Genomic DNA, 19,651 nt, shown 5'->3' on the forward strand with positions numbered 1-19,651 from the left:
AAGGGAGCGCGGTACCCCCCTAAGCTGCAGAGGAGGGCTGTATCCGGTATCCGCGTTTACGGGTGCCCGTACCCGGTGTGCCCGTACCCGGTGTGCCCCTACCCGGTGTGCCCCTACTCGATGTGCCCGTACTCGGTGTGCCCGTACCCGGTGTGCCCGTACCCGGTGTGCCCGTACTCGGTGTGCCCGTACTCGGTGTGTCCGTACTCGGTGTGTCCGTACCCGGTGTGTCCGTACTCGATGCGCTCCTCAGCCCCCTCGCCCGCAGTCCCGGACCGGTGTGGGCCTCCCCGCCGCCGAGCAGAAGGCGCCCGCCCTACCCACCGTGGCCAGGAAGGAGAGCGGAGCGGCGCGGGGCTGTTCTGCGTTAAATGCCACATTTATTTCAGAACCGAACAAGCCTCACGCGTGCACGGACGGCCGGGACCCGAGGCTCCAGCCCCGAGCACGGAGAGGGAGGGCCGGGACAAGAGGGTACAGGGGGCAGACGCCCCTCAGGAGGTCCCGCCCCGCCCGCTGGTGCTCGCCCACCCTCCATGCCACTGTCCCCTGTGAGATTTCCCTTCGGATGGGGCTCACAGTCGTGCCTATACATCAAGGTTTGCGTTCCTCATCCCGGGGGGGGCTGCGGTGAAGGAGGGGATGGGAGGTATAACGGGGAGAGTGCGTTGTGCTGGCGAGAGCGGGGCCAGGAAGATGGCAAAAGTAGCCTGCAAAGCCGGGGACATCCCGCAGGGATGCTGCCAGCCGGGTCTCCCTCAGCGCCGTGTCCCTCAGCCGAGCTGTCTGCTCTGCAGGTTTGCTGGCCTCAGGCAAAGCTTCGGCTTCAGCTCCGGCTGGAGGATGTGCCCGCCCCGCAGCCGCCCTTCGCCTGCAGCACGGGCAGCGCTGCCCAGCCCTGGCTGAGGAACCTGTGTCTGGTCGCTGGCAGACGCAGATTCCTGTCTCCACCAGAAGCTGCCTCCGCCCTGGTAGAGCCTCCCCTCTCCCCTGGGGCACCCAGTGTTCCCTAGCCCCTTACGCTGAAATATGGCATGGCACCAACTAGTCTTTGCTGGGACGTCACAGCCCAGAACCCTCCTCCACCCCAGCCGCAGCTCTGCCCCTCCATGACCCCCGAGTGAGAACCTATCCCTCTATAAAGGGCACAAGTTGGCTTCTAGATCACGGGACGGGGAATAACCCAGTTTGATGGGGCGGACAATTTGCCACCTGCCTGGGATGCAGGGGTGGGAAAAGCAGCCCTGCCACAGCTCCAGGCCAGAGCAATGGGATGAGATGCCCAAGGAGCTGCAGCAAGGCTGGGCAAAACCTGCAGGGGCTCAGGATCCCAAAACCCTTTTCCATCACCTGAAACTCAAACTGAAAGGCCTCTGATGTGCAGCGAGGGGGTCCCTGCAAGCCTCTGCCCATCTGCCATGTCCCTTCCTGTCCGTGCCCCCCAACAACATGAGCGTAACAAGAAGACAGCACCAAGTCCCACACACACACACGCGCACACACACACACAGACAGTGCAGGGAGGTGTGGCAGAGCCAAGGCGCAGCCGTGCTGTGCAAGGAAAGGTAAGCCACCGAGGCGTGACAGCGAAGCTAGGGGGGTGCCCGGGGGATACATGAAGGAAGATGCTCGCCTTCCCGACGGAAGCTGTGCTGGATCCAGCTGACCGCTTGGGAAGCCCCAGCTGAAAGCATCCTACCCCCCTCACAATGGATGAGAGATGGAAGATGGAGGAGAGGGAGAGCTGCTGCTGGGGAAGGTGGAAGCAAGTTATGGCTGGAGGAGAAGGTCCTTTCGGCAAAGCCACCTCTGCCGTGGGAAGCCCCCTGGATTAACGTGCCGATGAAGGCAGGGTGGGAAGGAGGTGAGCACTCGCTTCTGCAGCAGGGAAAGAGGAGTGAGAAAACACCAAATACAACAGTAAAAAGAAGCCCCATCCCCACCTCAACACCCCCACCCCAGCCTCTCCCTGCCCCTCTGACTTGCTTTGAGCGTGTTGTCCTGCTGGGAGGAGAAGGGATGTGACAGCCCTCTTGGGCAAGGCTAAAGAGGGTCCTGTGGATTGGAATAGCCATTTCTAGCCTCAGCTCTTGGGGAACTTTTCCATCCAGTGTTGGAAGCAGCCACCTGCACCTCCACACTCCCTGCAGGGATGGGACCCTTGGTGTCCTGTCCTAAGAGGGGAGGAATCCCTTTGGACAAGCCCCCAGGGGCTCCTAGGCTGAGACAATGGAGGTGGCCCACATGCTTTTGGGCAGGACAGCTCACACAGGCAGAGCCATCCCCAGAACCCTCCTTTTCCCTCCAGCAGGACCAAGCTCCAAAGTGAGGTGACGTGTCCACATGGATGTGGAATTCTCCAGCCCACCAAGATGGTGGGCTCCTCCTTTCCAGAGGTAGATGGGGCAGGTAGGAATTGCCTCCTTTGGGAAGACATGGTAGGCTGTCCAGCCACCACTTAGGGGAGAAGTAGTTTAAGCTGCAGTGGGGTGCAAAGCAGAGGGTTGGGGAAGGGCAGGAAGCGAGGGCAAGAGCTCTGCTGCTGCCGGGCACATGCCAGGGATGTCCCAGGAGAGGCATCTCTGGGGCCCCAGCCCACTGCCAAGGCTCTCCCTTGCCTGGGGGAGGCATTGTCCAGGGGCCAGGACCCATCTTACAGGATTTTTGTGATGTAAATAAATACTTTATAAATATCATCTTAAACTACTGACACCTGATCTTACTCTGCTGTCTCTTGCAGAAACATCAATAAACTAGGAAATCCTCGTACTTACACTACCCCTTTCCCTTCATGTGGAGGCAATTCCTCCTGCTCTCCCACCTCCAAGCTTTACCACACTCCCACCCCTGTAGATCAAAGACCAGCTATTAGCCAAAACTGCCCTCCTCGCTCCCTCCCCTCTGACAGGGACCTTTCTGGAGCATTACAGATGGTGTGACATGAAGGTCACCCATGAGGGAATGGGCAGAAGATGGCACGTGCACAAGAGATCCTGCCCAGGCAGGTCGAGGCTTTTGCAGCTACGAACGGAAGTGAGTTTCCTCCGCGAAGGTGTGAATCGAGACAGATCCTTCCATGGAGCAGGCAGCTGGGGCAGCAGATGGTGTGAGAGATCAGACGTTAACATGGGGAGTCTTGAGACAGAATCAGCTATCTTGATCCTGTTGGCAGACGGATGAGGTGAAGGGTATTTTTCAGGTTAGATTCTCATCTGGGCTGTTCTCCTTCTGGAAAGCTTGGACCTGGTTTGGAAAACAAGGGAAAAAAGGTGTCAAGAGATGTGAACAAGGAGAGGTGTGGTCCCCCTGTGTTTGGTGTCCTGGCTCCAGGCTGGTACCTGAATCCAGCCAGAGCTGGAGGGACATGGCATTAATGTCTTTTTAGCCAGAGCACACAAATTTCTGTGCATTTACTCCTGTTCCCTTAGTCTTGCCACTTGAGATTGTCTCAAGAGCGAAGGGCCAGTCTCCCTGCCGCCAGCAATGAATGTCGCTTTGAACTCAGCACAACAATGCCTCTGTACCAGCCAGTATCTGTCCCTAGATTGAAGAATTTAAGCCAGAAGGAGCTGAAATAAAGATTATCATGGCCCAGTTCTGCCAACTGAGAGCACCTCTAGACACAGCTCTGTGCAGCAGGTGCTCCCCACGTCTGGCTGGAGGGGTCTGCACCAGGGAGAGCACTGGGTCCAAGACAGGGAGCACACTTGGCTGCTCACAGACCACCCACCAGCAACTTCTCTGCACCACCCTTCACCCAGCTGCCCCTGGTACCTTATGGACCCAGCCAGGAGGGGATTGAAGGCGTAGAGCCAGTCGTGCATGTCCTTGTCACTGCTCGCCTGCAGCAGGATGCCACGATGCTCTGTGCACACTGCAAACGTGTTCGGGGTCTGCCAGGAGAGAGCCATGGATGAGTCTCCTGCCTCAGTGGGTGCATGGAATGGGGCTGGCTCCTGGGGCCCTACCTTGAGCATGGCCTGCTGGTCCTCACTGTACTCCACCTGGGCCTTGGAGAGATTGAGTATGGCCCTCTCGACCATGTCTTTGTCTGAGTTGTAGATGTAGACATATGGGCGCCGGACCACCACGAAGCGCTTCACCCACCCATTGGTGTGAGGCTCCAGGAAGTGCAAGTAGCCCTTTTTGGAGACGATGGGGCTGCAGAAGGGACCGAGGTCAGGGTGGGGCATGGACCAGAAGGAGGTGGCGATGGTAAGGCATGGTCCCCCCTCAACCCCGAGGTGTTCCCTTTCCTGGCTGCCCCAGTTGCTCCTACCTGACCCGGATCTCCTGGATGTCAGGCACCAGCAAACGCTGGGGCTCCTTCTCCTCCTCAGGCCGGTGGCCTGGGGACTTCTTCTGCTCTCCTTCTACTGCGGGCTCCAGGTCAGGGCTCTCTGCTCTGGAAGAGACTTGGGGGGGTCTGGGGAGGGAGGAAAGGCTAGGATGTAGGAAGAGTGACAGCTAGGGAACACCCTTTGACCAGGATCATATCCCAGTGGTACAGCTGACCTGCTTGAGGGATGGTGGGACATCACCCAAACCTCCTGGCCACCTTCTTACCTGACGTCGATGGCATTGTAGCGTCCTTCCACCAGTGATGGGCAGGTTGAAGAGGGGGTAAGAGTGGTGACCCCAAGAACTGGCATGGATGGGTCTCTCATCAGGGTCACAGACATTTCAGACAGCTGTGGAGGAGTGGAGGTGTGGACTTGAGTTTCTGCCTGAAGCTGGGCACAGGCAAAGGACCAGGTGCCTACTCATACAGGGAGAGGCAAGACCTCTGGCCAGCAGGGCTCTCCCCCGGCACAGTCCCAAGAGCCACCAGCTCCAGGAACCCCAGGGCAGGTGAAGGGAGCAGGGACCCCAGAGCAGGGACCACTCGCACCAAAGTGCCCACCTGGCCCTTGCCCAGCCAGCTCCTCTTAGCCGCACATCCCTCCCAGCCCCCAGCAGCCCGGTGAGCCCAGGACACTGGCAGTACCTTGCTCTCACTGGCGCTAATGCAGACATGGCTGTGGCTGTACTCCCTGTTGAAGGTATGTGTGAGCAGGCGCAAGCACTGTGGAGAAAGGAGGAAGATGGTAGGATAGGAGGCACCTTTTTCCACCCTTCTCCTCCTGCTCCTCTTGGGTTTTCTCCTGCCGCAGTCCCCTTGCACCCTATGGGAGCCCCTTCCCAGCTTCACCCCTGTGAGCTGGGAATGCTGCAGAATGGTACCTTCACAGCCAGTTCCTTCTGCCTCTCGCTGGGGCTCTCAGGAGGTGAGGTGCGGTTCTCAGCAGCCCCATCGACAGAGAGCGGGGAGGAGACGCAGGAGGTGCTTCGGGACTCAGAGTCCTCACTGGAGCAAGTGGACAGGGTCTCCAGGCCCAAGCGCTGGGTTGTCTCCAGCTTCTCACGCAGGAGCAGGTAGTGCCTCGTCTTCTCCACCTGGGCAGATACATCACAGCTCAGAGGTGGCCGCTTCCCCTTACTGACATCCTTCTGGGGACCATGCGTCCCATGCCCCATTACCCTGTTTCTAGCCCACGCTCTTACTTCTTGCAGGAGGCTGAGTTTCTCCAGCTCCCATTGATGGTCAAGGATGAGGCTGTCACTGCGGGGCCGCCAGCCAGCCAGGTTCTCCTCTCCCCGCACATAGGCTACAGAGGTGTCTAGCACACGCCGGCGACGTCTCTGCATGCCTGTGGGGACAGACACATACTAGGGGGAACAGATGCACAGACCCAACCCCAACCACCATGCTGTGCCTGCCAGCCTTGTGGTGACCACCCAGGCAGAGACATGGCACCCACCTGGGCTGCCGGCATCTGCCACTCGGCAGAGGCTGAGCTCGTAGACTCCGGTCACACGGTTGCTGTGGTCAAAGGGAGATGAGGCATTACCAACTCTATCCCATCCGCATGCCCCCGTCATTTCACCCAGGCTGCTGGAATGCCCCAGAAAGGCCCCAGTCCTGGGTGATGGCTCTCCTCTCCCAGAAAGGCAGGAGCTTCTCAGTACCTCTCAGAAGCCCGTAGGCTGCCACTGCCAAAAAGGTTGCGGATGGAGCGGGAGGCAGGAAGCTTGGCATCCCGGGAGTAGAAAACCATGCAGAAGTCTTTGGTGATGACGGCAGGCTGAGTGCAGTTCTCCATCTGCAGCAGAGCAGGGGGAAAACGTGTCATGGTGGGGGATGGGGACTGTCTCTTGGCAACCCATCAGGTCTCTCCCACCCCTGGTGCCCAGTGGTTTCCATTCCTGTGGTCCCACCGGGAACCCCAAGCACTAGGTTGCACCCTGTCAGCATTGGTGCAGGGTAAAGGAGGGGTTTACACTGGCTGGATCCCAGCAGTAGGGGAAATACCAGACTTTGTTAGCACTACAACAAAGGTCCTTGCCTCAATGTAGGCAGACAGGGTGATGTAGATTTTCTCCCTGTACGGGGTGACACGGTTGAGCAGCAGCGAGTTGTGCATGGAGCTATCCCATGCTGCCTCAAACTGGTAGAAAGTCCTGCAACAAAAATAAAATAGCAGAACTGGTAAAAAAATGTCCCCAGAATGCTAGGCAAGCGAGCAAGGAGATGCTTTTGTCCCCCGCTGCAGCAAGGCCTGCAAGGACACATGGACATGCACACACCACAGGGACAGATGGGGACAGCCACTCCAGAGGACACAGGCTCAAGGCAAAGGGGGACAAGTTGTGGCAGGAAGGGGATGTGGCACCCTTGACATGGCCAGGAGGCCGGGGTTCTGGGGAGGAGGGACTGTGGGAGGAGTGGGGGCTCAGCTGGGGTGCAGGCAAGGCAGGGCAGGCTGGGAAGGCAAAGGAGGGCAAAGAAGGGTGCATGCCCCACCGCCATGCTCAGAGTGGGGTCTGCCACACCAGCACACCCAGGCAAGGTCCCCACTATCCAGCCCACGGCACACAGCACCTCCCAGCCCCTGCCAGGAGCAGCTGTCACCATTCAGGTGGCCAGAAGGGAGAGGAGGGAGGATGCTCAGCCCTGGGGAGTCCGATACCAGCCAAGTTCCCTTCCCCAGGGCTGCCCCACCTGCCAGCCCTGAGCCCCACCAAGACCCAGGGACCACAGTTTTTTAGTTGGCCCCTGCTGGGCTGTCTCCCTCAGCTCTTGCTCTCCCCTCATCACCAGCCCCATTCCCACCAGGCTGCCTCACTCTCCTCGCTTGGTTTTCCATAATTCCCAGGTTGGGGGAAGGAGCAGGGGACACCTAGCCCCACTTGCTCAGTGCCTATGGGGTCCCATAGAGGATGGCAAAGCCACCTAGAGCAAGAGTGGCTGCCAGCCTCTTCAGGTCAAGCAGTCAAGAGTGGGGGAAGCAGGAGGCATGGGGGATCCCTGTTTCACCTCCTGCCCTGCTCCTGAGCTGCCATCTGGGCCAGCCTTGGGTTATGGGACACCCACTCCCCAAAGCCACCTGTCACTGCTGCAGCCCTGGCTCCTGCCTCAGCATCGTCAGAAAGCAGCAATGTCTCAATGAGGATGCTTCAGCACGTCCCTGAACAGCACCCAGGTGGCTGAGGGGCTTTTTGAACATGAACCAGGGCAGCCAGAGGGAGCAGGGAGAGGCTCTCAGCTGCAATTGCCCCCGTGTAGGAAGAAGAGGGAGAGCGACGCTTTCAGAAGGTGCATAAAATACATTAAAAAAAACCCACATGAGACAGAGCCAAGGCGAAGGATCACTTTTCAGACACAGGTCACTTGAGAAGGCAGTGCTCCCCAGGGAGGAGGAAAATAGGAGCCTCAGGGGAGGGGGGGGGGAAGAGCAAAAAGCAAAGGGAGGCAAAGGAGAAAGAGAGAAAAGCAGGTGGGACCAGACCGAGCAGGTGCACGCAAAATACCTAGTGTCATTTCCGAACGAAATGCTATAAGTGGAAGGCGACCCAAGGACAAACACACACACATACACACACAGAAAAACAAAAGGTCAGAAAGCATCGTCTGTACAGGGTTGGCGTTGGAGCAGGACCACAACCATGGAGAGCCCCTCTAGAGGGGACTCACCCTATGTCAGCTCTGCTGGCCAAAGTAGCTCCTGCCCAGCCGAATGCTGAATCATAGCCGAGAAGGAGCTTGGCAAGGTCAGAGGTTTACCTGCATGGGTGAAAACCCTCTGCCACCCACCTTCCTTGCAGTCTGGCAGCTGGGAAGCAGCACATGTGCTCCACATCCCCTTAACCCTGCCCTCGCTGCCATTCCAGGGCAAGGAGCTGCTGCCCAGCGCAGCCCCTCAGAAAGGTGACCCTCATGGTACCCACACAGCAGGAGATTTCTTGGCCCATCCCTGGTCCACAGGGAAAGCATCACTGTACCGACAGCCCACAGGCAATGCCAATATGACCCCACATCTCCTGAAGTAGAGGGGTTGTATCCATGCTGGATCCATCCTCCTGCATCCTGGGATACTGGAGGGACAGATCTGCCCCCAGGCATCTCCAAGCAGGACCAGCTTCTAGCTGATGAAGGAAGGACAACTTCCCAGCTACAAAGTTATGGAGCCCACCAGGACTCAGGAGACCCCAACCCCTGTCTCCCAGACGCATCTTCATCTCTTTATCTACCACAGGACTCCCTCCTCTGGGGCCTTGGTGATGCTTCCATCCAGAGGCTGGCAGCAGCATCTGGATCTGTTGGCTCTTGCCCATACACCACATACCCATACACCCATACACCAGGCTCACACTGCAGTCCCAGCTGAAGCCCCCACCTTCCTCAGAAGCCGATCCCCACCATTACACAGGGGTACAACAGTCTATGCCACATTACGGTGTGTGTGTACCCACCATTGCACCTACGTACAAACACACCACCACCCATATGCCACATCTGCACCCACAAGTCTACTGTGCACCCAGCGGTCATCACCAGGTGTCCAGGGAAGGACTGGAGGTGGCCTGAAGCTCCCACCATGGTCTACACCAGCCCTGCAGCTACTCCGAGTGGTGCTGGGGGCTGAACCTGGGTGGGAGGCAACGGGGGAGCGGCACACTTAGCACCCGATGCCAAAGAGATGAGAGAGCAGTGAAGTCAAAAAGAAAGAAATAAACCAAAACCCAAATCAGGCGATGGGGACGCAGGCGTGCGAGGGGAGCAGCAGCCAGCGAGAGCGCGGCCCAAACAAACAGCAAAAGAGGCTGGTGAGCAAGAGGTGCCAGGATGGGAGGGAGAAAGGATGGGGCATGTAGAGGGATGTGGGGCTGGATGTCCAAGTGCTGCCTCCGGCCGGAGTGAGTGCACCAAGGTGAGGGGAGAGAAAGAAAGAAGGGAGGGTGGAAAAAAAATCAATGGAAACAAATAATACCTAGGCATATCCGAATCAAGAAACTGCCTGTGAAAACACAAAACAATCACATGGTTAGTGTGGGCTCTGATGGGCAGCAGCAGCAGAGAGAAGCAAGGGGGGACCCTGGGGGCTGCCCCCCACAACTCCTCCCTGGGCGCTCGATGCAGGGATGGATGGGTATTGGGGAGTGAGCCATATTGCTCCCTGGTCTCCTGAGTAGCTCCAGGGAACCGGAAAGGCTGGGATGGGGAGGGGAGCTAGGGCTGCTCTGGGCAAAGGAGGCTGCACGGCATAAGGCAGCAAAGCAGGGAGCACAAGCAGCCGGGAAGGAAGGTGAAGCGGGCCCTGGCTCTGCCTGCTGTCCTCTCTTTGCCTGTCCTAGCAGGCTGGTGGGGCTAAGGCATGCACGCCTGCATGCAGGATGGAAGCGGGGAGGGCCCCTCAGCATCCCGCAGGAAGCCGGCTGCCCACTCCTCCCCCTGCCTGGCCCTAGACAGGCTCACAGGACGGATAATACATGGCATGCATACTGGTCTGCAGCCCAACTGGGGCTGGCCCTGAGGCACAGACCCACTGACAGCACAGGTGAGGCAGGCCCTTGCAAATCCTGGGATCAACGGGCCAGGTCAGGAGCTGACATAAAACAGGGCAGCCCCAGGAGCCCACAGGTGCCACAGCCACCAAGCTCCCAGCAGCCCAGAAACCACTGCAGCTTTGCCTGGCCAGGCCCTCCTTGCCCAACAGTCCCCACCCGGCCTTACTGTTGTCCCCATGGCTTTGCCAAAGTCTCTTGGTCCACTGCTTCCACGCATATCTGACCCCATGGTGTGGCTCTGCTGCCCAAGCACTGCATGCCTGTCACCCATCATGTCCAGAAGCAGCTCTGGGATCACTGCATGGTGGCACCTCCCGCCCAGACCCCTATCATCCCAGCCCAAAAACACCCTGCCTTGGGACACGTCATCTTGATGCAGCAGTGACTCCAAAGAAAAAAGGAGAAAAGTGCTTCCCACTCCCCAGCAGGATGCTCCTACACTGGAAACCGCCATATGCACAGCCCAGGACTGGTCCCTGCTGCTCCCGGTGATGCCAATGACCAACCTTGTCTTGTCACAGCTACCTGCACACACGCATTCTGGCCAGGGACCCCTGCCAGCCTCCTGAGTTTTGCCAGCAGCCCTGGTTCAGAGGAGAGTTTTGCTCTCTGCACCCACTGGTTCCTCACACCACCACAGGACCCAGCCAGAGAGGTCTTTAGAGATAAAACCCCTCTGGCCCTGCTGCTCCCACAGCCCTGCCAAACCCACAGTGGGAACACAGTCCCCCAGGACAGGCATCGCCAAGGTCACCCACTGGCATCCCCCGGTGCCCGTGAGGGATGGCTTTCCTGCATCACTCCCGCACAGACAGGGACCTGCCATGGGCACCAAGTGGCCTTTCCTGTGAGTTTGCTGGGACATGGGACAAATAACCCTTCATGGCAGGTCCTCTCCAGCCACGGAGTTGATACATCCTCCTGGCAGCAGTACCAACCGGCTCTATGTGCCAGGCAGTTACAGCCACCAACAGAGAGCAGCATCACCACCCAAATTCCCTTTCATGCCAAAACCTAGTGCAGGGAGGCCTTGGGGAGAAGGAGGGAGGAGTCTGGCAACCCTGAACCCCAAGACCCTCTGCAGCTCCAGAAAAGTACCTCCCAAGGCAGCAACAGGTCAGCAGGACCCTCCAGAGGGACTGAGAGGCTCCCCATGTCTCCCCTTCCAGCCCTCACCACAGTGCAGGAAGAACAAGAGAAGCAGCAGCACTCACCGGTCATCCTGGGAGGGGTGGATGTACCCAGAGGAGAGGATGTTCAGGGACAGGATGTTGGGGTCGATGAGAGACTCATCTGCTTCTGGGGTGTTCCGGATCCGACCTGCAAGTGTAACACAGGGATAGAATCATAGAATAGTTAGGGTTGGAAAGGACCTTAAGATCATCTAGTTCCAATCCCTCTGCCATGGGCAGGGACACCTCACACTAAACCGTGTCACCCAAGACTCTGTCCAACCTGGCCTTGAACACAGCCAGGGATGGAGCATTCACAACCTCCATCAGCAACCCATTCCAGTGCCTCACCACCCTTACAGGATGCCTCTCAGGTTACAGGAAGTGGGCAGCTCACCTGTCTGCATCGCCCCAGTAACCCCCCCATTACAGACAGCAGCCTCCCAGTTCTTGTCCACTTGGTGCCAGAAGCCCTAATACAGCTCTTGCATGTGATACCCAGGACCAAGGCATCCTGCCCACACTGTCCCAGTGTCACCTTCTGGTAGCTTTGCTACTGTGGGGCAGGAGAGGAGACAAGGCAGGTGCAAAAGCTCCACATAGGAACACAGGTGAGAAACAGACCAAGAGGATGCTTGGGAGCTCGGTGGGGTGGGGGTTGCTCACAGCCTATCCAACCTAGCTTGGCTTACCTACAACCAGCTCCCGCACTTCCTTCCAGCGGATGAGGCTGCCTGTTTCATGCACCAAGGTGACAGTGATCCTCCTCTGGATGCCCTGAGACCCGCAAGACCAGAGAGAATGGATAGGGGTTAACAAAGCTCCTAGCAGGAGTTAGACCCAGAACAGCATCTCAGGGATGGAGTACCTGGTGGAGGAGGAAGGTTCCATGGCATGGCATGCCTCCACGGTGGTCCACAACAGCAGGGATGTAGCTGGAAGAGAGGATCATGGCATGACACAGAACCCCATCAGCCTGTGCAGAGGTGTCAAGCACTGACCAAATTACTGTGCCACCTCCCTCTCCTTCCCACTCCCCTTTCCAGCAGGACTTACTCGCCATTGGCTTCCAGCTCACAGATCTCAAAGAAGACCATCAGGTCATACTTGCACTGGCATGGGCCAGGGCTGGGCCGAGTCATGGTGCTCAGTTTCGTTGCAGGCACTATGGCAAGTTGGAAAGACAGCTTAAAGGGTGATCTTGCTGCTGGCATCTGGAGTGTCTGATGGCAAGCAGGATACAGGCAGAGCAGGCAGGGGCCACAGGAAGACACATGGAGGTGGCAGCAAGGAAGGAGGGAGTGCATAGAGGGGAACAGCCCCATCTCAGGGACCTTGCTGACCCCTTGCTGAGCCATCCAGGGTGGGTAGCCTCCTCCTTGAGATTCCACAGGAGGTGGGAAGGGGGATTTGTATCATCTGGGTAATGCAGGAATGGGAGCAGGCCTTTAGGGTGTCCCTGGTGGTAGTACGTTTTGGTCCACAGTACGTTTTGTGGTGCCCTGGGGTTCTAACTGGTTCCCTTAGGGAAGGGGACACTGTACCTAGCACAGGGACTATGGGTGGGCAGAGAAGCAGGAGGCCAAATCCCCTACCTGGTTTGGAGAGTGGCATCACACGGGGCAAGTGGCGCCGGGATGGCCTCAGTGGGCTGGAGAGAGAACTGTCTCAGTTAAAGCATCCACAAGGACCCCTGAACCAGCCAACCTCACCTACACCCCAGGGCCACCCCCTCCCACCACCTAGCCCCCTTTTCCAGGTCCCCAGGAAGCCAGCTGTACCAGGTGCTCTAGTGGCACCCAGCGGCTGGAGCAGTCCAGGGTGCACCCACCTCAGGACATCCTTGCAGAGGGGTGGGAAGGGATGCTGCTGGTAGTGCCCAAAGACTTCAAATACAATAGGCTGGCTCTTGATGTATTCAATGAAGGATTTGGTCACCTCCACAGCAATCTAGAAGAGAAAGAGCCATCAACAGCACAGTTCAGCTGGGAAAGGGATGCAGCCAGCAACAGCACTGGGGAAGTGGAAGGGTGCAAGCCTGTCCGATCCCCTGCAACCCTCACCCACCCCCTTCCTTGTGGCTCAGTGATGCTCTTCCCACAAAGACCACTGTTGTGAAATCCCAGCCTTTTGGGGTGGCAGATTTTTGCTCTTTGCCCCACACATCCACTTTGTCTAAGGCTGGTTTAGCTAGGCAGCTCTGACTATCTTCTCTGGGGAGAAGATCCAGCCAACAGCCCTGCAGAGATCATAGCAGCCATAGGGGTGAGGGGATGTGGGCAGGGCAGAGGTACTCACATTTTGGACGTGATAGAAGCCCAGTGGCGGCCCCCGTCCTGTGTTCTTCAAGGGCTCTGTTGAAAAGGCCTCGTCATGGCGATGGATGAAGCTGCAGAGGGAAGGAAAGAGACTCAGGAGCTGTGGGATAGGGATGTGCTGGAGCAGGGAGGAGAGAGATGGAAGAGGCTAGGACAAGAGTTCCCCTCAATACCTTAGGCTGGCACAGAATCCCTCGAACCTGGTGGGAGCCTCTCCCTGTCTTTCTCCAGAAACCAGAGAAGGTACCAGACAAGTGCATGGGCTCATCCCACAGCCTTTGGGTTTGCCTCCCATCCCTGAAGGGCTCAGAGATTCTGGGGCTCCCCTACATTCATCACCACCCCAAGGCAATGACCAGAGCGCAGTGGGAGATGTAGGGCTGGAGGGGCATAGGGGACTCACTTGAACTGGCAGAAGATGTCTGCGTATTCTGCAGAGATGCTGGAGGCTTGCAAGACTGTCACACGGAATGTGAACATGCTGCCCAGCTTCAAGTGGTCCAGAGCCGTCTCCAGTGGCCCTTCTGACACAGACTTCTCTGGGCTGTCCAAGAGAAGGTCCTCTGGTGTCACTGCAGGGAGGGAAGGGTCCTCAGTAAGTCCTCAGTAAGGTGAGGCATCGCACCCCCCAGCATCTGCCAGCAGCCCTGCACTAGGGCAATGGGCTTTTGATGCTCAGGTGGGTGGAAGAGGCTGGGTGTCAGGAGAGGAGGCTGCTCCCCAGCCACTTGTCAGCACTGCCTCACCTGTGCAGGTATTGTTGTTGACCTCATCAGCAGAGGGACCCACGTCGCTGACCTGCCCCTGGCCTTCGACAATGCGCAGCTCCTCCTGGGAGGTCCCCGAGCGAGACATCCCCACAGCTGGGCATGACTCTGACTGGAACTGCACCAGGAATCATGGAATCATAGAATGGTTTGGGTTGGAGGGGACCTTAAAGATCATCCAGTTCCAACCCCCCTGCCAATGTCAGGGACACCTTCCACTGTGGGGCTAAGGGATGCTGGTGTTGTCCAGGGTGGCTCTGCTCACACAGCTCATCACTGCCCTGAGCAGCAGGGCATCTCCAGCTACCCACCCCACAGCACCTGCCCTAGGACACAGTCAAGAGCAGGGTGATGCCTGCACCTCTAGGAGCCTGGTGGTCCCCATGAGGGAGTGCTGCCATGGCAGGCAAGGGGTCTGTGGTACCCAGGCACCCACCAAGAGCCAGCTGCCACCATACCTTCTCAAAGTGCTGGTCATCGAAGGATATCTTGGCCGTCCCCGACTGCCGCACGCCAGAGCCATAGTCAGGGGCTTCCTCATCCGCTGGAGGAGGGATGGGGGTCAGCCAGCACGGGGGGTGTGGGGGATGTGAGGGGCACATGTTTGGGGGGGGTCCCCCTCCTACCTGAGATGGCCTGGACTGCCACACGCAGGAAGCCCTTCACCTCGCCCTTCTCACTGACGATGGCCACGCGGTGGACCAGGGGCACAGGGTAGAGGAGGTTGCTCAGGTAGACGAAGGCCCTGCCAGTGAGGGGAAGGGGGGAGGGACACACAACACGGGGGGGGAGAGCGGTCACTGCTCCCACCCGCGGGTGCCCAGGCGCAGTGGCATGGCCGGCGCCGGCCGGGATCCCAGGTCACCGCTCACGGCGCAACCACGGCGCTGCAAAGCAAAACTAAAGAGAAGGCAGCCAGGGCCAGCCAGGAAAGGTCGGGAACGGGCAGCGGGCAGGCAGCGGGCAGCGTGCCATGGGCAGCACCACGAAGCAGACCGGCCTTGCCTACCTCTCCGGCTGTCACCTCCGTGGCGGGCGGGGAGGGGAGGGGGGCTGCGCTGGTGCCACCGTGAAGCTGGGAGGGAAGAGGACCTTCTCTGTGGTGGAGAGCTGGAGCGCTAGGGCAGGAGGTGCTGCGACATGGCTTGGGGGCAGCTGCGGAATCACCGAGGGGGACAGGGGCAAGGCGGGGTGGGGGAAAGGAGGGTGATGAGGGAGGTAGAGACCAGCGGGTGTGAAGGAGAGGAGAGGGGGAGGTCCTGGCTGGAGGCCAGAAGCCTCCAGAGATGAGCCTGCTCTGCCCGCAGTGTTGCGGCCTGCTGGTGGCTTTGCCCTGCTGCACGACATGGCTGGCAGCATTGGTGGCAAGTGTCCCCCTGACCCCATCCCTTCTCGTGTATGACTTCAGGACCCCAGGCTCCACACCAGCACATCACAGGCAAGGGGCCACACTGGGGTTCAGCATGATGTGACAGCTGCCCCATGTTGCTGCTGACAACTCCTGTCAGGCTGCAGCTCCCTGTTTCTCACATGTTTTGACTCCTCTTGCTGCCTTCTTCAACCTCCCCGCCAGCTGGCTCGCTCTTCAACTGGCTCCTGGCACTCTGGTGATGGTGGCTGCCATGCCCTCAGCAGTGACAAGTCACCTACATAGCCTTTGGCATCAAGCTCACTGCTGAGTGGTGCCAACTACTCTTCCCAGCAAGAGGGTGCAGGGTGCATGGCACCCTTCCCCAGGGCACCCACCAATGTCTTGACATGCAGTGTCTTCAGGTGTCATGGGGCCAGCCAGGACACTTCTGCTTCTCTGCATCTCCAGGCACCTGGCAGTGCTTTCTTCCTTGCAGACATCATTGCAGACATCCAACAGCACCCAAAGGTGGCCCAGTGGGCTCTTGCAGGAGGCCTCAGCCCCATACTTGCAGCCCAAGCCCCAGACTCTGGAGGTTCCCTCTTGCTCTGGTGAATCCCATTGACTACCAACCACTGCGTGAGGCTTTTTCCACCCAAATCATCTCCAAGGATTCAAGTTTTGAAGCAAAGGCGATGCCCCATCACTGTCTCCTGCTGGGGCAATCTCACTCCGTGTCTTTGAGGCCACCAGGGACAGGTGGCTGGAGTGGGCCAGGGCTTCTCGTGTGGCCCTGTGGCCATGGATAGGTCTTGAAAGTGCATGGATCTGGGTGCATCCACCGTCCTGAAACAGCAGGGCACCTGGTGTTGAAGCCAAGGAGGTGGAGGGGGGAGGAAAGAGAGGAAGGGAAGAGGGGGAGGAGGGAAGGAGGAGGGGGACATGTGTGTCACTAGAGGAAGGAGGGCAGGGACACTAACCACAAGATTGGTGAGGTGCAAAGATGGCATGCTCAGACCAAAGAAAAGCCTTTCCAAAGGAAGACAAAAGTGAAATAACCCCAATTTTAGCTAAAGCTTTGGAGAGACAGAGCCAGCAGCTAAAAAAAAACAAAACCAAACCAAACCAAAATAAACCAAACCAAAAACCTTAAAGGAAAAAAGAAAGGAAAGGGGAAAAAATCAAATACAAGGATCCAATCATAAACCAATCCAAGCACACTTCACAAGAAATGTGGCCGGCGGAGCTGCTGCGTGGAGAGCCAAACCCAGGGCAGACTCAAAAGAAGTCGGAATGCGCCAAGCTCCAGGGAATGTGTCCCCGGCATGGAGTGGGGCTGCTGCCACAGGGCCTTGTTTGGTTTTTTTGAAGCACCCCCAAGAGTTTTGGGGTTTTTTGATGTGTTGGTCGTTTTGTTTTTTAAAATAAGGGAAAAAGGAAAAAAAAAGGGGAAGAACCCAGCTCTTTCGGTCTGAGGCTGCAGGACTCTTATCCCACCTCCGCCCTCTCTGCCTACACTGGCCCTGCTCCTCCCCACCTCACTGCTCATACTCTGCCTGGCAGCGTTGAGCCTGGCTTTAGCACACCAAGGAAGAAAGTTCCACTGCTGCAGCTCCACCCCAGTTGGAGCAGCCCCAAGAGGGAGAGGTTCACTGTCATGAGACCCTCTTGCTCCTGCATGGGTCAGAGGCTCCAGGACGAGCTCTGGGCACACATCACCTTGGGAAAACCCTGGAGCAGAGCTGGCAGCAACCACATCCCATCTTGGGGATAGGCAGATCTAGACTGGATTTGGTAGCTGGTAAGTTTCTATAGGCTAAGACCGATGGAGCTCACAGGCATCTCCTGGCCAACAGGTATGAAAACTCAAAGCTCTTGCTCTTGGCTGGAGCTGAGGAAGAGTTGGAGCCTGTACCGAGGTCCCCATGGCCTTCCTGAACATCTCCTGTTCCAAGTTGGCAGGGATGGCCGCAAGCCAAGCATTGGGTACATGCAGTGAGAGAAAACACCTCTTTTCAGAGTCCTCCTCTCCCTCCTGCACGCTGGTCTACCCTTTCACCCATCAGCTTTGTCCTCAACTGCCTGGGGACATCCAAGCCTCATGTCTGGGGGGGGGGTGTCACACTGACCAACTCAGCCAAGATGGCCAAGCCGGTGTCAGAGGCATGCATGGCTTCAAAATGCCTGTATGTCCCCAGCCAGCAGCACTGCAAGGAGTCACCCTGGGCCAGGTCCACAAAAGTACCCAAGACCAAGACCACCATGCAGCTTTACTGGCTGCTTCAGTGCCAGGGATGCAGGAGAGCTTCCCTTTGTGGGGGCTGCCCAAAGAGGGACCTGCCTAGAGGGTCTCCAGTGGAGTTGATGTTATCTGACTCCTCCTGCTCTCCCCTACTGCTTCAATGCTTGTCACAGCCCTACCTCGGTGGGCAACTTGTTGCCCCATTGGGTGCCCCAGGCTTGGCAGCAATCCCGGACAGCTGGCCACCCACCCCCTGCACCTCCAGCACGCCTCGGAGGTGGGAGTCATGTCCGAAAGCAGTTCTCTCATGCGAAAGAGCTAGTTCCTTCCCGGCATGCTCTCCTAAAACCTCACCAACCTTCCTACTAAACTGAACAGGGGGGAGCGGTCGTAAAACGGATCCCGGCCATCACACAGTGGGCACTCCGGAAAGATGTCTTCCTCCAGGTCCTCCGCCTCCTCCTCCTCCTCCTCCTGCCCCTGGTGCTGCTCGTCAGCAGGCTCGGTGATGTCGGAGTCGGGGTTCGAGAAGGTAGGGGAGGGGGTGAGATCAGCCATGCGCTCGCTCATGCATGTGTTGAAAAGAGGAGAGCTGTTGCAGCCAGAGATATCTGAACTAAGGTTAGTACAACAAGATAGAAGACAGGTTAACACCAGCTGTTCCAAACAGAGAGAGCAAGAAAAGGAATTTTGGGGTTTTTTCTAGGTTGTTTTGCTTTTCTCCTGGTTAGGTTTTGGGGTGAGTGGGTTTTTCTGCTTAAAGCAAGGGACGTCAGGAAGACCTGCCCATCCAGTGTGTCTCCAAAAGGAAGCCACCAACCACCGTCAGCTATAAAGGGTGGAGAAAAGAGTGAGCCAAGGAACTGGTGCAAACTGTGGGGATTCCCCTTGCTGAGGCTCGCTGCCACCCCTGCCGCCAAAGGGAATCTCTCCACGCGCATGCGGCTCAGCCCCCTGCTCCCCCTGCCCGCCAAGGCAGACCCACTCTCCAGGGTAGCCCATTGTTGCTGCTGGCACGGCACCCTTCTAACCAGCATGCGGGAGGTGCAGTGAGACACGCGGCACATACCAGACAGACAGATACTCAACACCAACACGTGCTCATGTTCGCAGAGGTCACAACAACACAGGCTCTTGGCCTGCTGGACAGTTGCGGGTCCCCCACCTCCCGCTGTCAGCAAGCCAAGAGCCCATGTCTCACAGCACTGGGTTAGGGCAGGCAGCAGGAGCATTGTCAGGGGCTTGCAGGTCCCTTGGGGTCCCAGCAGCCAACGCGGAGGAGAGCCATCGCAGACAGTATGGGCCCCGACCACCATTGTGTGGGGACAACACATCCTTCCAGCGCACAGCCCCAGAGAGGTGAATGCCAGCAGTGCTTCCTCCTGCAGGCTGCCTGCGGGTCCCAGCTGTGCTTAACAAGGAGCAGAAGTGCTCACCTGCCCACCAGCCTGAACCAGGGAAAGCGGTCATAGAAAGGATCTCCGCCGGTCACCACGTTGTCACAGTCGTCAATGACACTGGAAGGCACTTCTGCTGCACGGTCATACATTTCACGCATCAGGTCCAGGCGTTGCCTGCAGGCAGAGGGGAATGCAGTGGGCAGCAGTGATAAACTGGGCTGAAGCCATCCAAGCCCTCCCTGGTGTGGGCATCATTCACCCACCTCAGCTTCTCCAGGGTCCAGTAATGCGTTGCCCCGTTCTTCTGGTCCTGCACCTCTACAGCCACGATGGTCCGGGGGAATGGCCGCTTCTCCCGGTCTTTGGCAGCATCAGGAGGCAGCAGGTCAGGAGGGAGAGGTGAGTACAGCGTGTCCGTGAGGAGAACAAACTGGAACTGGACCTGAAGAGGGGTAGAGGGAGACAGTGAGCCACCTGTGAGTACAGCAAGCTCCAGGAGCAGTAAGCTCTTCC

The 19,651-nt window shown here is 58.0% G+C and overlaps 1 protein-coding gene across 29 annotated transcripts in view; it reads right to left on the reverse strand.

The window, feature by feature from the left end:
* Positions 1 to 360: 360 nt before the first annotated feature.
* The window catches only part of KIF1A (kinesin family member 1A), a 41,019-nt gene continuing 21,728 nt past the window's right edge, over positions 361 to 19,651 (reverse strand). For 4 of the 29 annotated variants that reach the window (XM_062611104.1, XM_062611099.1, XM_062611103.1 and 1 more), the window contains 27 exons: positions 19,402 to 19,580; positions 19,175 to 19,312; positions 18,097 to 18,354; positions 14,772 to 14,890; positions 14,604 to 14,689; positions 14,125 to 14,263; positions 13,782 to 13,950; positions 13,359 to 13,449; positions 12,892 to 13,010; positions 12,656 to 12,714; positions 12,117 to 12,225; positions 11,929 to 11,995; positions 11,753 to 11,837; positions 11,103 to 11,208; positions 9,312 to 9,338; positions 7,852 to 7,875; positions 6,387 to 6,501; positions 6,010 to 6,143; positions 5,802 to 5,863; positions 5,545 to 5,690; positions 5,224 to 5,436; positions 4,988 to 5,065; positions 4,567 to 4,691; positions 4,280 to 4,426; positions 3,969 to 4,161; positions 3,775 to 3,893; positions 361 to 3,243 (listed from right to left, as the gene is read on the reverse strand). In XM_062611104.1, coding sequence (XP_062467088.1) covers positions 3,201 to 3,243; positions 3,775 to 3,893; positions 3,969 to 4,161; positions 4,280 to 4,426; positions 4,567 to 4,691; positions 4,988 to 5,065; positions 5,224 to 5,436; positions 5,545 to 5,690; positions 5,802 to 5,863; positions 6,010 to 6,143; positions 6,387 to 6,501; positions 7,852 to 7,875; positions 9,312 to 9,338; positions 11,103 to 11,208; positions 11,753 to 11,837; positions 11,929 to 11,995; positions 12,117 to 12,225; positions 12,656 to 12,714; positions 12,892 to 13,010; positions 13,359 to 13,449; positions 13,782 to 13,950; positions 14,125 to 14,263; positions 14,604 to 14,689; positions 14,772 to 14,890; positions 18,097 to 18,354; positions 19,175 to 19,312; positions 19,402 to 19,580 — 3,150 coding nt within the window. In that variant the 3' untranslated portion in view covers positions 361 to 3,200. The remainder of the gene's footprint in view (positions 3,244 to 3,774; positions 3,894 to 3,968; positions 4,162 to 4,279; positions 4,427 to 4,566; positions 4,692 to 4,987; positions 5,066 to 5,223; positions 5,437 to 5,544; positions 5,691 to 5,801; positions 5,864 to 6,009; positions 6,144 to 6,386; positions 6,502 to 7,851; positions 7,876 to 9,311; positions 9,339 to 11,102; positions 11,209 to 11,752; positions 11,838 to 11,928; positions 11,996 to 12,116; positions 12,226 to 12,655; positions 12,715 to 12,891; positions 13,011 to 13,358; positions 13,450 to 13,781; positions 13,951 to 14,124; positions 14,264 to 14,603; positions 14,690 to 14,771; positions 14,891 to 18,096; positions 18,355 to 19,174; positions 19,313 to 19,401; positions 19,581 to 19,651) is intronic. The other 25 variants (XM_062611119.1, XM_062611114.1, XM_062611116.1 and 22 more) reach the window with 14 other exon arrangements.

This window comes from Pezoporus occidentalis, unplaced genomic scaffold (genome assembly GCF_034315485.1).
Source record: "Pezoporus occidentalis ecotype Australia unplaced genomic scaffold, CSIRO_AGI_Poc_V1 ctg151, whole genome shotgun sequence".
Lineage (NCBI taxonomy): Eukaryota > Metazoa > Chordata > Aves > Psittaciformes > Psittacidae > Pezoporus > Pezoporus occidentalis.